Raw genomic sequence first — 13,364 nt, 5'->3', positions numbered from 1 at the left:
TCTCACCTAGACCATAGTATGTTTACCCCCCCTCCCCACATTATACAGCCCTCTCTTTTCCTTCCTTCCTCCCTTAATTCCTTCCACCCTCCTTCTCTCCTTGTTCATAGTGTACCCCTCCTCCTTCCTTGAATGCTCCCTCCCCCACTTTTTCCTTAAAGGTGCTCTCTCTCTCTGCCCTTGCTTTCTTTCTCTTTTACTCTTTCCCTCTCTGAGCGATCCATGCTGTGGTCATGGGCATTGGGGTCGGCTGGAACACTAACAAATGATAATAATAGACATATGGATTAATCGAACCGTTAAGATTGTCTAATGCATGACTAATTTGACCAGTAAAAGATGGTGAAAGGCGAAAAGGCGGGACAACAGTCTGCAGCAAGTGGCTTGTTCGCGAGGGCGGTCGCCAGGCTGAGGGGGACCAGTGCACCTTCTGCACCGCCACCGGCACCCCGTGGTGCCCAGGTCCGGACACAGAGACTTATGAGGGAGCTTCAGGAGATCCGACGACTAGGCGGCAGTTTCGTCACGGTGGAACTGGTCGAGGACAACCTCTTCGACTGGGAAGTTCGGTTATTCCAGGTAGACGTAGACTCTCCGTTGTGGAAAGACATGAAAGAAATGGACACAGAATTTATATTGCTGAGTGTCTCTTTCCCTGAAAATTTCCCATTCTATCCGCCTTTCATGTGGGTACTCGCCCCGCGGTTGGAGAATGGTTACGTGAGTGAGGGTGGAGTCATATGCATGGAGCTGTTAACACCGCGTGGTTGGTCTAGCGCCTATACAATGGAGGCCGTCATGAGGCAGTTTGCAGCAAGCCTCATGAAAGGACAGGGTCGCATTAGCAGGAGGGTGGAAGAGGCTGGTGGGGAAACTTTCGGCCAGAAGGAGGCGGAGGCCGCCTTTGGGACCCTGGTAAAAAAACATGACAGATATGGCTGGAGGTCTCCACCAAAGTCGGAGGGCTGAGTGGCGCCACCTACCTCCCCCTAGACATGGGCTATGTTTTATTTTTGTTGTATGCATGGTATTGTTTTGGTTTCAGTCCCCCCCCCCTCATCCGTGCCTCTGTCCCACCCTTCCCTCTAGATCCCTTCCTAGTCCCCCCCCTCATCCGTGCCTCCGTCCCACCCCTCCCTCTAGATCCCTCCCTAGTCCCCCCCCCCCCCTCATCCGTGCCTCCGTCCCACCCCTCCATCGAGATCCTTCCCTAGTTTCCCCCCCCCCCTCATCCGTGCCTCCGTCCCACCCCTCCCTCTAGATCCCTTCCTAGTCCCCCCCTCATCCGTGTAGAATTTCTTTTCCTCCATCCCACCCCTCCCTCTAGATCCCTCCCTAGTCCCCCCCCCATCCGTGCCTCCGTCCCACCCCTCCCTCGAGATCCCTCCCTAGTTTCCCCCCCCCCCCTCATCGGTGCCTCCGTCCCACCCCTCCCTCTAGATCCCTTCCTAGTCCCCCCCTCATCTGTGTAGAATTTATTTTCCTCCATCCCACCCCTCCCTCTAGGTCCCTTCCTAGTTCCTGGTTCCTCCTTTCCTAGCTCCCTTCCTCCCTTCCTGGCTCCTCCCGTCCCTTCCTCCCTAGTCTCTCCCTCCCTAGTCATTTCTCCCTAGCTCCCTAGATTACTCTTCTGCGCCCCTCCTCCTTCCAGCGCCCCTGGGTTCGTAGGTGAGAACTTAAATCCCAGAGTTTCACGGGGGAGGATTTTCCGTTTCCTTTCCCTGTGTATCCATGCCTTTTCCCTGCCCGGCTACACCCCCTCATTGGGGGTTTGGTTAAGGGTGGGTTGGGACGTTGATTTGTTGTTTGTGGGTGGACGTGTTGTTAAAGGGCGTGTTGTTATTTGTTGTTTGTGGGGCATTACAGGAAAAATAGGAAACGCATGGCTGAAGGAGGAAGGCAGAGATAACGCAGAAGAGGGCAGGCCGGTCCGAGGATGTGCTCTGGTTTGTCTAAACGTGCGGGGTGCGCTTTAGTGACGTGCACTGGGGTAACGGTTTGGTTGTTATGTGCGGCGGGGGTTATGCTGTATTTTTGGGACCAGACACCCGAACTAATAAATATAGACGTGGACAAGCGAGCATTGCCGGAACCTCACAAAAATGTGTTTATAAAGATAGCAAGATCGGTGGCGAAAAGTGCGAATAAGACGGATTGTTATGTGTGCGGCTTAGCGCCACAATCTGCAGCAGCCGGTTTACCTCGTATGGCACACCCGTTGACTGAGTGTCATAACTCAGTGGTGAAGGGGTATCATTTGCCTTTCCTGTGTAAGGGGGTAAGAGAGGAGAGGATGGAGGCTTATCGTAGGACGGGGCTGTCACTAGGGGGAAAGACGGTGCAGGCTCAGTTAGATGTTGGGCCTATTCCGGTGGCGATTAGGCCGGAGGAATTTACGAGGTGTGAGGATGGTAAGGATGGGATGGAGGTTGGTACGTTGGGGAATTGTGTGGGTAGCGTGGGCCTAGGGGCTGCGGAGGTAGCTACACGGGCTCCCCCGGGTACATATTGGATTTGTGGCGAGAATGCGTATGCTACGTTGCCAGCGGGTTGGAAAGGGAGGTGTGCAATGGGGTATTTGGTGCCGGCAATGAGGGTAACTGATGTCTTGCCGACGCACCCTGGGGCTAGGAAGATGCGGGCTGCGAATCATGCGGATCGTTTTTTTCAGGGTGGCGATCCCGCGTATGGGACATATGCGAATATGAAAGAGATTGATCATTTGGCTAAGGTATTTGAGGACATGGCTGCCACATCGGCGAAGGGGTTTAGCCTAGAGAATGAGGAGATACGGTCATTGAGGCTGATGGAAATGCAGACTAGGGCAGCTATGGATTTTTTGTTTGCAGCTTCGGGGGGTACATGTGCATTAATTGGTCAGGAATGCTGTTCTTATGAGCCTGCGAATGATGAAGTGGGCATGCCGGACATAATTGCGCATTTGAAGAACATTACAAGGGATCTGCATGATTCTCAGGGGGGATCGTGGGAAGATTGGGGTCAAGGCCAGCTAGGGTATATAGGTTGGGTGATAGTTAAGTACCTACTCTATGCAGTGGTGATATTTGTGATATTAGTCGTGTGTGTGTCGGTGATCAACGCATGCTTTGGGTATCTGATTAGGACTCTCTGTGCAGCCGGCCCGGCGGTAGAGAAGTCACTCTGATCGGCTGCACCTGCTATGGCGATGATGATGGTGATAGAGGTGGATGAGGTGGGGAGCCGAGTGGAGGTGGGCGTTCCGTTGGTGCAAAAATACCAGGAGTACGCCCTGGCTACCATTCTGTGATCTGAAATGGTGGACATTTTGGGTCAATGGGTGGTGGGTTTGGGGTGTACGAAGGGGTATGATAATAGGGGACGTGCCTGGGGATATTGTAAAGTGATGTTTGTTATGTATGAATGAAATTTGTTTCCATAGTAGGTACACAAGAGGATGAGAGTTATTAGGTCCCTGGGGTCTGGTGCTGAGTCTGTACGGTTATGCATGACCGTTCGGCAGGGCACTGGATTTCCTGGGGGTGATAAACTGGATGACGGGATGGGGTGTTTGGGCATTGACTACCTTGTACCTGTGGTGAGGTAAATCCTGGCCTCTGTGGGGAGTCTGTGATGGACGCTTCAGAAAACAGAGGGTGGGGCCTCGCGGCGTGCAGGGAGTGATGTCCGGATATGCTTATACGGTCTTAGTGGACACGTGTCTGAATTCGACAGGTGTCCACTGGGTGGAATAGAATTGAAATATGGAAATAAAAGAATGAGTGAGATGTGTAATCAGGGTTGAGACTCTAATCTAGATGTTTGTGATTTTCGAGGTGAAACAGAATTGGAGCGAAACCACGGGGAACGTTGGAGAAGCCGAGATTCGACAAAGAAGGAATTGACCAAACGGCGGAAATAAGGGAGTAGACACCGAAGACGCAAACACCACTGTCAATCACAATATCTCTCATTGTTTGAAAATTGTATGAATTAAGTAAAAGATTATTCATACTGTTGGTAAAAAATCTCTCAAAAATTAGATGTGGTATGAATTTTAGAAAATATATTCATACTGAAAAGACTGAGTAAAGTGAAATTCCAGTTGGAAATTAAAGAGAACTGTTGTATTTTGTGCTCTGTCTTTCAGCAGTTCTGCCAGGCGACAAGGGCACCACAAGTCAGGTAAGACTACAGAGCACCAGTGAAGAGGGAAAGTAAAGAGTAGACAGGGTGTACAAGTGCCATTAGCGGCTGTTCAAGCAGGAGATAGTCACAAAAGAATAGACACCTACATTTAGACAGGGTATACAAAAAACACTTTCTTGCCTACTGCCATTTGAAAAAACAGAGAAAAAGATTTCTTAGACTAGGAAACAAAATTGGAACTAAAACTCCTAAAAAGAAACGCATATAAGAAAATGGAAACCGTAGCAAATAAAGAGATGACTACACTAATTGGTTGGATGGAGGATAATCCGGTACAAATTATAGCTAAAAATAATCCTTTCACACAGGACAATCCTTATTATTTGGCAAAAATTACTAGATTATCAAAGAAATGAAACAAAAGATGGCCACACATCGTAAAACGTTGGCCTATTGAGGGCTCTTTTGATTTGGCTGTAATAGCAGATCTGCATGCGCTAATTAGGATTTATAAGACAGAGGAGGAAAAGGGGAGAAAGGGGAGTAAAGCGACGAAAAGAGGGGAAAAACGAATGCAAGAGATAACCACTTTAGAACTCTTCTCTCGGGAAGCTGAGAGAAAGACCAGTGAGGAAAAGGGCAGTTCGGCTGTCAGTGAGGAGGCCAAGCCGATAGAGGAGATAGCCCCAATCACAACCACTCCCCTGGTCCCTGACAGGACAATAGTCACCTCCCAAAGCGCAGTTGAGATAGCCCCGCTCACCCAAGGACCCCCACCGAGAGCAGAACAGGTAAGAACTGAGGTAGCTATAGCACCCCCACCATATGCCAGCAGGAATATGGAACCAATATACCCTATCCTACCTGTGCTAGAAATGAAAAGCCTTTATAATATAACGAACGACAGCGGCCGTGAGACAGAGGCGGGACGTAGAGTGACAAGAATCCTCCTAACGCCTGAAACAGACAAGCAAGAGGAGGAGATTGAAAGGAGGGAGCAAGCAACTCGGCCCCGAACTCCTCCTGCTTCCAGAGCAGCGAAGATATATCTAGAAGAAATACAGCAACAGAGGAGGACTGCACCACTCTCTGCCGGACAGAAGGCTATTCTCTGGGCGGAAGGACATGGACGCCTAGGGGGCGCAGGGAGGACTCAGGCTAAAGGACTGGATTCAAGAAAATATATATACAGCAGCGACCTCAGCGATAAGGAGTACTACCGCCAGAGAGAGTCAGCGAGAGGCCCCCCCCCCTTGGCCGTCAGAGACCTCAGCGACAGGGGAGACTACAGCCAACGAGAGCCAACGAGAAACCCCCCCTATGGTCATCCCCCCCCCCCCCCCTCAGCCTGCAGATACCAGGACGAACTAGAGGAAGACTTAGAGGTGGGGGTAACAAGGGAAGAGTGGAAGAAAAAGGACAAAGAAGAAGCGCAAGAGCAAGAGTAGGAACAGAGGGGAGCCTCCATGAGGACACCAAGAAGTAGAACATCTGCTCCAAACTACTCTTCCCCCCCAGCCGCCAAAGAGAGCAGCGAGATGATGCGACTGAAAGACGCCCTGGAGGAACAAAGAGTAAAACACAGGGGAATAATCAAGGAAAAACGCGATCTGGAAGAACGGATACAGGTCTACAACGAGAACCAAGACGCCGTTTCCGAGGGCTACCAAGCGGTCAGCGAAACCTGGAGACAGGTCGAAGCCATACGAATAGCTTTGGAGAAAAAAGGTGAAAGAATAACGAAAGACATCAAAGAGTTGGAAAGGGTCGAATCAAGAAGAGTGACGAGATCAGCTACAAGAGAAGAAACGGTCACCATAGCCCCAGTAATAATAAGACCACAGGGGTTGGAATACAGAGCCTGGAATGCTTCAGATATGACCCAAGTATCGGAGCAATTGCCATCCCTCCAGAACGGGGCATTTCCGTGGATTGCCAAACTGGAGGAACTGATGGTAGGCCAACAGCTGGCTGGCGGTGATGTCAAGCGATTGTTCTCTCACAAAGTAGGAGTCGCGGCCATGGAAGATCTACTATACAAGGCTGGTATGCACAGGTACGTAGTTTCAGGAGCACATGACCAGGACCTATTCGCCGCCCACAGGGGACTACTGTGGCAAGCCCTGCGGGACACCTATCCCACCTTGATGCACCCAGACAAGATCTTCATTGGTCCCTTGGGGCCTGATACCCACCCCAGGGCGAAGGCCTACGCCACCTGGAGAGACATGACCGGCCAAGATCCAGCAGCCAATCCAATGGGGGAGGCGATGCTCAGAGAAAAAATTCAGCTGGGCCTCTCCAGTGAAGTGAGACAAAAATTGAATGAGGTGGTATGTCTGGGAAGTCTTCCTTTAAACGAGTACATGGAAAACGTAAGCCATCAAGTTGAGCTGTACAGGAAGAAGGAGCAACAGGCCAAGGAAAAAGAAACGGCAAGCCAGCGAAAGCTCTTGTACCAACAGCCTGTCGAGGCAACCAAGGTAGTGGAATACCTACAAGCTATGGTACAAGCCGCACAGCCCAAAGCCGAGACGGGGACTGGTGGACAACTGAACAACCAGGAACCAGCCCAGCCCGGAACACAGGGAGGGCCGGCACCAGTACAACAACAGTACCAGAGGGGGCCGAACTGGCAGCCCCGAGGACAAAATGGACGCCAACGAGGAGGACCGACTGGATTCCCGTCTTCGGCGGAGTGCTGTAATTGTGGAGAGATCGGTCATCTGGCCCGAAACTGTGACAAAGAATGGCGAACCCAAGGAGCCAGAAACAGGGGTCAAGGAAATAACAGAGGAGGTGGCCGAGGAGGATACGGCCTACTCCAGGATCAGTACTACGGACCGAATCGAGGCCAGACCCAGAATCAGAATCAAGGCCAGACCCAAAATCAGAATCAGCAACAGGACATGGGCCCAGTAAATCTATCCAGAGGGCCGGAGCAGGCGTTCTGACGGGGCCCAGATAATTCAATGGGGGGATGTCAGCTGTCATTGTCAAACTTAAGGGAGGAGCCCATAGTGTACGTAACGGTGAATGATCAATCTGTCAGGATGATGGCGGCCACCGGGTCACGGCGGGGCAGCGTTCACTGTAGTCCAACTTAAGGATGCCACACACCTACCCATGTCCGGTCGATATGTACGGACAATTGGATTTGAGGGAATCAAACAGCTGATCCCAGTGACAGAACCTGTCACCCTGAAATACAGAGGCAAAGAAGCGACTGTTTCCATCTTGGTCTCCGAGACCGCACCCATCGGCTTACTGGGCAGGGACGGCCTTGGTATGCTGGGGATGAAAAAAAAAATGTTGATCCACTTTTTCTCCCATTTTCTATATTTTCTCCCATCCCAATTTCGTATCATCCAATTCAACCCTCCCCTGTCACGAACGCTGTTTCTTGCCTCCCACAAGCCGGCTGCAATGTGGACTAAGTCATACATAGCACAAGTCCCCTCCGGTACTTGAGGTAACAGCAGTCGCATCTTTTCACCTGCGCAGCTCGATCTCTCAGTGGCGAGGAGTAACGCGTGGGAGGCTCACGCTGCCCCCGACACTTCCTGATTCTACTGCGCAGGCGCACCAACCGACCTGTAGGACCTGTCCACAATGCCCGATCCCCACCCATCAGTTTCCCACCCCCTAATACGGCCAATGTGTATTAGTATGGACGGCCAGCTAAACTGAAAGCAATGTGGAGCGCTGGGCTCGAACAGGCAAGCCCAGCGTCTCTGTCATTCGTGGCGAGCGCCTTGCCCACTACGCCATGTAGCCGCCCTGCTGGGGATGAACATTTTATGCACGCCTGATGGTTGTGTGATCGACGTCCCGGAGGATCACTACTATCAGATGATGCAAAGGACAGACACCCGACCACCGGAAGTATACTGGTTGGGAGACCTAAGCCAGGAATTGCTCGGACCAGCGTTGAAATGGGAGGCATTCATCACAGCCAACATGCCAGAAGCAAAGAACCCAGAGACACCATACCATTACACTCTACAGTACTATAGAGATGCGGATCAGACACAAGCCAAGGAGTGGCTGAGAAATCAACCAGAGGAGGTAAAGCTCAACGCCACCAGCATTATAATGGGACCCCAAGGAGCAGCAATACTGCAAAAGGAACACGAGATCACAGGCAGCGTTCCCCACGTGACGCTAAAGGTGAACGACTCGTGCGATCAACAACACATCGGAGGGATGATGAAAGAGGCAGAAGAAATGGATTTCGAACAGACGAAGGAGAACCGACTCATATGGATAAGCCCGGACAAGCGGTTCGTCACGATAATGATTCAAGGCACAGGGATGGGACGTCCCCAAACGGTGCAGCTGTCACAGGAGACAGTGGAAGAAATCCCCCAGAAATTGAGCCTCCAGGAGGAGATGATGGGGGCCGTACCAGAAGTGCTGTGGTCGAAACATAGCACCGACATCGGACTGATCAAATCTGCTCAACCAGTGAGGGTGGAGCTTAGACCAGGAGCAACCCTGCCCTGGAAAAGTCAGTACCCACTGAAGGAAAAAGCGGTGGCTGGAATCAAGCCACAAATCAGAGGACTTCTGAAAGCAGGAGTACTACAGAAAACAAATAACCCCAGGAGCAACACGCCGTTGCTTCCAGTGGAGAAACCTGACACCTCGTACCGGTTGGTACACGACTTTAGGGCGGTCAATGAGGTTTTAATTGACTATCCCGCTGATGTCCCAGATCCCCACACACTGCTGACATTCATCCCACCGCAACCTGAGTATTTTACGGTTATAGATTTGTGTAGTGCTTATTTTAGTGTACCCTTGAGCAAGGAGTGCCACAAAAAATGTGGTTTTACCTATAAGAATGAGCATTATGAGTACACTAGGATCCCCCAGGGATTAAAGCATTCTCCACACATATTTAACAAAATCTTAAGAGAAGATCTAGATGGGTTAGACCTGATATTAAAGTCCAGAGTCATTCAGTATATGGATGACATTATTTTGTGTGCCGATGATCAGACAACATGTCATAAGGAATCTGTTAAATTATTGCAGCTATTAGCTGAGAAGGGCCACAAGGTGTCTTTGAAAAAATTGCAATACTGTCGACCTAAGGTGACATATCTAGGTCAATCGATTTCACAGGGCCATCGGGCTATTTCAGAGGAACATTTGGTGACTATTAAGAAAGCTCCCAAACCAGTGACTGTACGTCAGATGATGGCTTTTCTGGGGATCGTGGGGTATAGTTCCACTTGGGTGGAGAACTACACAGAGCTAGTAGGGCCCTTGAGAGCCATGTTAAAAGTGTGTGGAAACGATAAGTTGAGTGCTAAATTAACATGGACTGAGGAGGGCCTGCGGGCATTTGAGACCATAAAGACCCGTATGTTAGCTGCCCCTGCCCTGGCTTTGCCTGATTATACAAAGCAGTTCATACTCTATGTCTCTTCCTCTTCAGATCAGAGGTATGCATGCGCAGTGTTGGCCCAAAACACCGGGGTGGGGATCCATCCACAACCAATAGGATACTACTCCGTCGCCTACTCAGAGGTGGAAATGGGAATGCCTCCGTGCTACCGAGATTGCACCGGGGTCTTCTTGATGTATGAAAAAGCTGCAAGTATCATGATGGGGTATCCAGTAAATATTATGGTAGCACATGCAGTCAAAACATTTTTGGAATCTGGTAAATCTGCACTAACGATACCCTGTCTTAAAAATTATTACAGGATTTTGGAACAGGAAGATGTTACTTTGACTAGGTGTTCCACGGTGAACCCAGCGCAGACCCTTTCTAAGCCTGAGGATGGAGACCCTCACGACTGTGTGGCTGAAGACTTAGAGCAGACTTGCAGGCTTTTCCGTTTAGCAGTCCTGATTTGGAACTATGGACAGACGGCTCATGTTACAGAGTTGGAGAGGACCTAAAAGCAGGTTACTCTGTAGTAAAATCACAAGGTGATGGGTTTGTCGTAGAGAAGGCCGAAGCCTTGACACAACCCTGCTCAGCTCAGTTGGCAGAATTAGTCGCTCTGACTGAAGCATGCAAAATGGCAGAAGGTAAGACTGTTAATATCTATACTGATAGCAGCTATGCACAGAATATTGCTTTTCTCTACGGAGCGGTGTGGAAAGGGCGAGGTTTTAAGAGGGCAGATGGTACCGCCATACGTCACTGTAGTCAGATTTGTTAGGAGCAATAATGAAACCCAAACAAATTGCGATCATCAAATGTGCTGCCCATCAGTCTGATGAGTCTAAGGTGACCAGAGGTAACAACATGGCAGATGATGCTGCCAAGCGAGTGACAGGTGCGGACAGAGCAGGTAAGGTATTGGTTATCACACACGAGGTGGAGCTGGAAGATAAGATTACTTACAAAGATGTTTTGACCTTTCAGGGAGAGGCGGGTCAGGTGGAGAGAAATCTCTGGTCAGCAAGAGGGGCTAGTAGGGATGGGACAGGTTTGTGGCGGAACCATGAAGGACTTGTGGTTGCACCAACGGGCCTGGTCGGACTGCTGATCCAAACGGCGCATGATTTCTGTCATGCACACCGGAGAGAGGTGAGTAGGAAAATAGAAGAGTATGGTTTTTGGGCACCAAACCTGCTACAGCAAATTGATCATGTGATAAGTAGATGTGCGATTTGTTTGAAAAATAATGCACGAAGAGGGATTGTTGTGTCCCCGGGACACATCCCCACACCAAATGGCCCCATGAGAGAACTTGTGATTGACTATGTAGACATGATAAAACCGATTAGCCAAAAGCGGTACATTCTCGTCGTGGTGTGTCGGTTTTCAAGGTGGGTAGAGGCTTGCGCGACCAAGCATAAATATGCTGCCTCAGTGGCTAAGTTCTTATGCCGTGACGTGATAAGTCGGTTTGGAATTCCAGACAAGATTTGCAGTGACAATGGCAAATAATTTGTCGACAAGACTGTACGTTTAGTACTCCAACAACTGGGGGTAAAACAGCGCTTCGGGTCCGTTTACCACCCTCAGACCCAGGGGGCTGTAGAACGCATGAACGGAGTTCTGAAGAACAAATTGGTTAAGATCTGTCAACACACAGGTCTAAATTGATTAAGTGCGCTACCGTTAGCATTAATGGCGTGTCGTTCAAGCGAAATTCGAAGCCTGCGTTTAACACTGCACGAAATGTTGTTTGGCCGATGTATGGTTGTGCCAGGCTTGCGCGCAACAGACAAAGGTCCGAGTTTGGACATACTGGACCATGAGATGCGTGAGTACGTGAAGTACATGTCAAAGCTCCACGGGGCGATCTTCGATTATGTCTCTAGTAAACAAGAGACAGAAGAGGAGGAGAATAGGCGGAGTACTCCTCAGATAATACCAGGAGATTACGTTTATGTAAAAGTGTTCAGACGCAAGTGGTACGGAGCGCGACGAGAAGGACCGTAAGAGGTCGTAAGAGCTACGGAAAAAGCTCTACAGGTTAAAGGATCACCAATGTGGTTTCATCTTTCGCATTGCGTAAAAGCCCTGGAAGATGGGCAAGAATTGGAATCCGAACCCCTGTTCATTGATCAAGAACAGGAGGAAATGCACGACGAAGGGGAAAATGAAGACGATTATGGGGAACCAGACAGGGGGCAACATGATTGTCCCTCTGTGGGAAATGAAGGATTTTTGCAGGAGCCAGAAAGATGAAATCATGAATTGGAATTGAAAAATGATGATTTTTCCTCTGTGGACTTTGAAGGCGTGCCAACAGAGGTACCAAGGAGACCGGAGGAGATGGCGATTAGCGCAAATTCAACAAAGAGGCCACGGCCACAAAGGGTTATCAATAGACCTCAGAGGTTTCGATGAGGGATAACTGGCAGGATTGCAGCTGAAAGTAAATAGACCTCAGATGGTCCTTTCGAAGGAGAAATTTTATTTTATATGGTTTCTTGTTTAAGTCTCCTTCGTGTTTTTATTAGAACTGTTAAGCTTATATTGGGATGATGTAATAATCTTTTCTTGCAGAGTCAATTACACAAAATAGACACATTGATTAATTACATGGATAAAATAGTCTAAACAAAAAAGCTGATACATTTTGGAAGCCAATTCTTGTTTGATTACCTTCCAATAGTCTGAAGTCATATCAATAACTGATATTGTGTGTGTGACGTACATGGGTACGTGGGTTGGTCATTACCATTATTACTGTATTTATGACACCATCTGAACATCAGGTTAGTATATTTAATGTGTTATGTTTTGTATGTGGTGTGTGTGTGTGTGAGCATGAGAGCTAATGCTGTCTCTTTTCTCTTCCTGTCAGGTGCCGCCCGTCCCTACACTGAAGAGTGCTGATTGCCTAATGAATGACAGCTGATGGCAATCACCTCGAGAGGGACGGGTGGACAAATACCTGACAGCACACACACGTCTGGGCGCCTCATTCTGTCAATTGCCAGTGACCAGAGTGGAGTGGGGTTGCCATTGTTTTCCACTGAGTGTGGACTTGTACCTTTAAGTATATATATGTAGATATTGTTGGCCTCTGCGCCACTTCTCAACTATTGTGAGTATTCTCTTGTTGGCTTTAGGCCTAGTTCCACTGAGTGTGGACTTGTACCTTTGATACCTTTTGCTGGGGGTTTCCCAGTACCAACCTCTGGCTGGTTGGTTAGTGCCTGTGGGCGCGTATTTAGTTTACTTGTATTATCCTTACCTTGTGTGTTCTCCCATTACCCTTCTCCCTGTTGGTTAATTGTTTGTGGGTTGTTTTTTCCCTTTGTTACATATTCAACTATCAGTGGAGGTTTCAATCCCTACCCTGTATAATACATATAATTTACTATTCTTGAAAACGTCTTTGTTTATTACCTATTGCCCAGGACTGTTTTGAAAGCATTTACTGAGAGAGGCTGTTTTTTGTTCATGTGCAGCCGGCTCCAGTTACTATTTTGTGTGGTCATTAGACCTTTGTACATGACATGGGGGCTCGTTAGTTTGCACAATTGTATAGTTCCTTGTTGTTATGTGACATGTGGACTTGTCGATTGGAGCGTGTCAGGTAGGTTGCGTTTTTTTTTCATTTGGTAAGTTATATTATTATATTTCCGTGCTGCACACTTGACTGTTGTAAACCATTGTTGTAAGTTATGCTATTAACCATTCTATTTTTTTCCACATGAGTAAAGGGTGGATCACCTGCCTGGTTAGGGGGAGGGGGGCACGCGTCGTCTATTCCGGTGGAGTGCGCAATGAAATCGGTAAGCGACTGAAG

General features: G+C 49.0%; 1 protein-coding gene across 1 annotated transcript; it reads left to right on the top strand.

Annotated features, from left to right (window-relative positions):
* Nucleotides 1-339: 339 nt before the first annotated feature.
* Nucleotides 340-969, top strand: LOC311228474 (ubiquitin-conjugating enzyme E2Q-like protein 1; the record flags this gene model as incomplete). Its single annotated transcript, XM_084314380.1, has 1 exon — nucleotides 340-969. One exon carries the CDS (start codon nucleotides 340-342, stop codon nucleotides 967-969), a length of 630 nt encoding a protein of 209 aa, XP_084170506.1.
* Between the last annotated feature and the right edge of the window lie 12,395 nt (nucleotides 970-13,364).

The sequence above is a fragment of the Notolepis coatsorum genome (genome assembly GCF_963971535.1).
Source record: "Notolepis coatsorum genome assembly, chromosome: 5".
NCBI classification, from domain to species: Eukaryota; Metazoa; Chordata; class Actinopteri; order Aulopiformes; family Paralepididae; genus Notolepis; species Notolepis coatsorum.
This window is presented reverse-complemented; position numbering and strand designations above follow the sequence as displayed.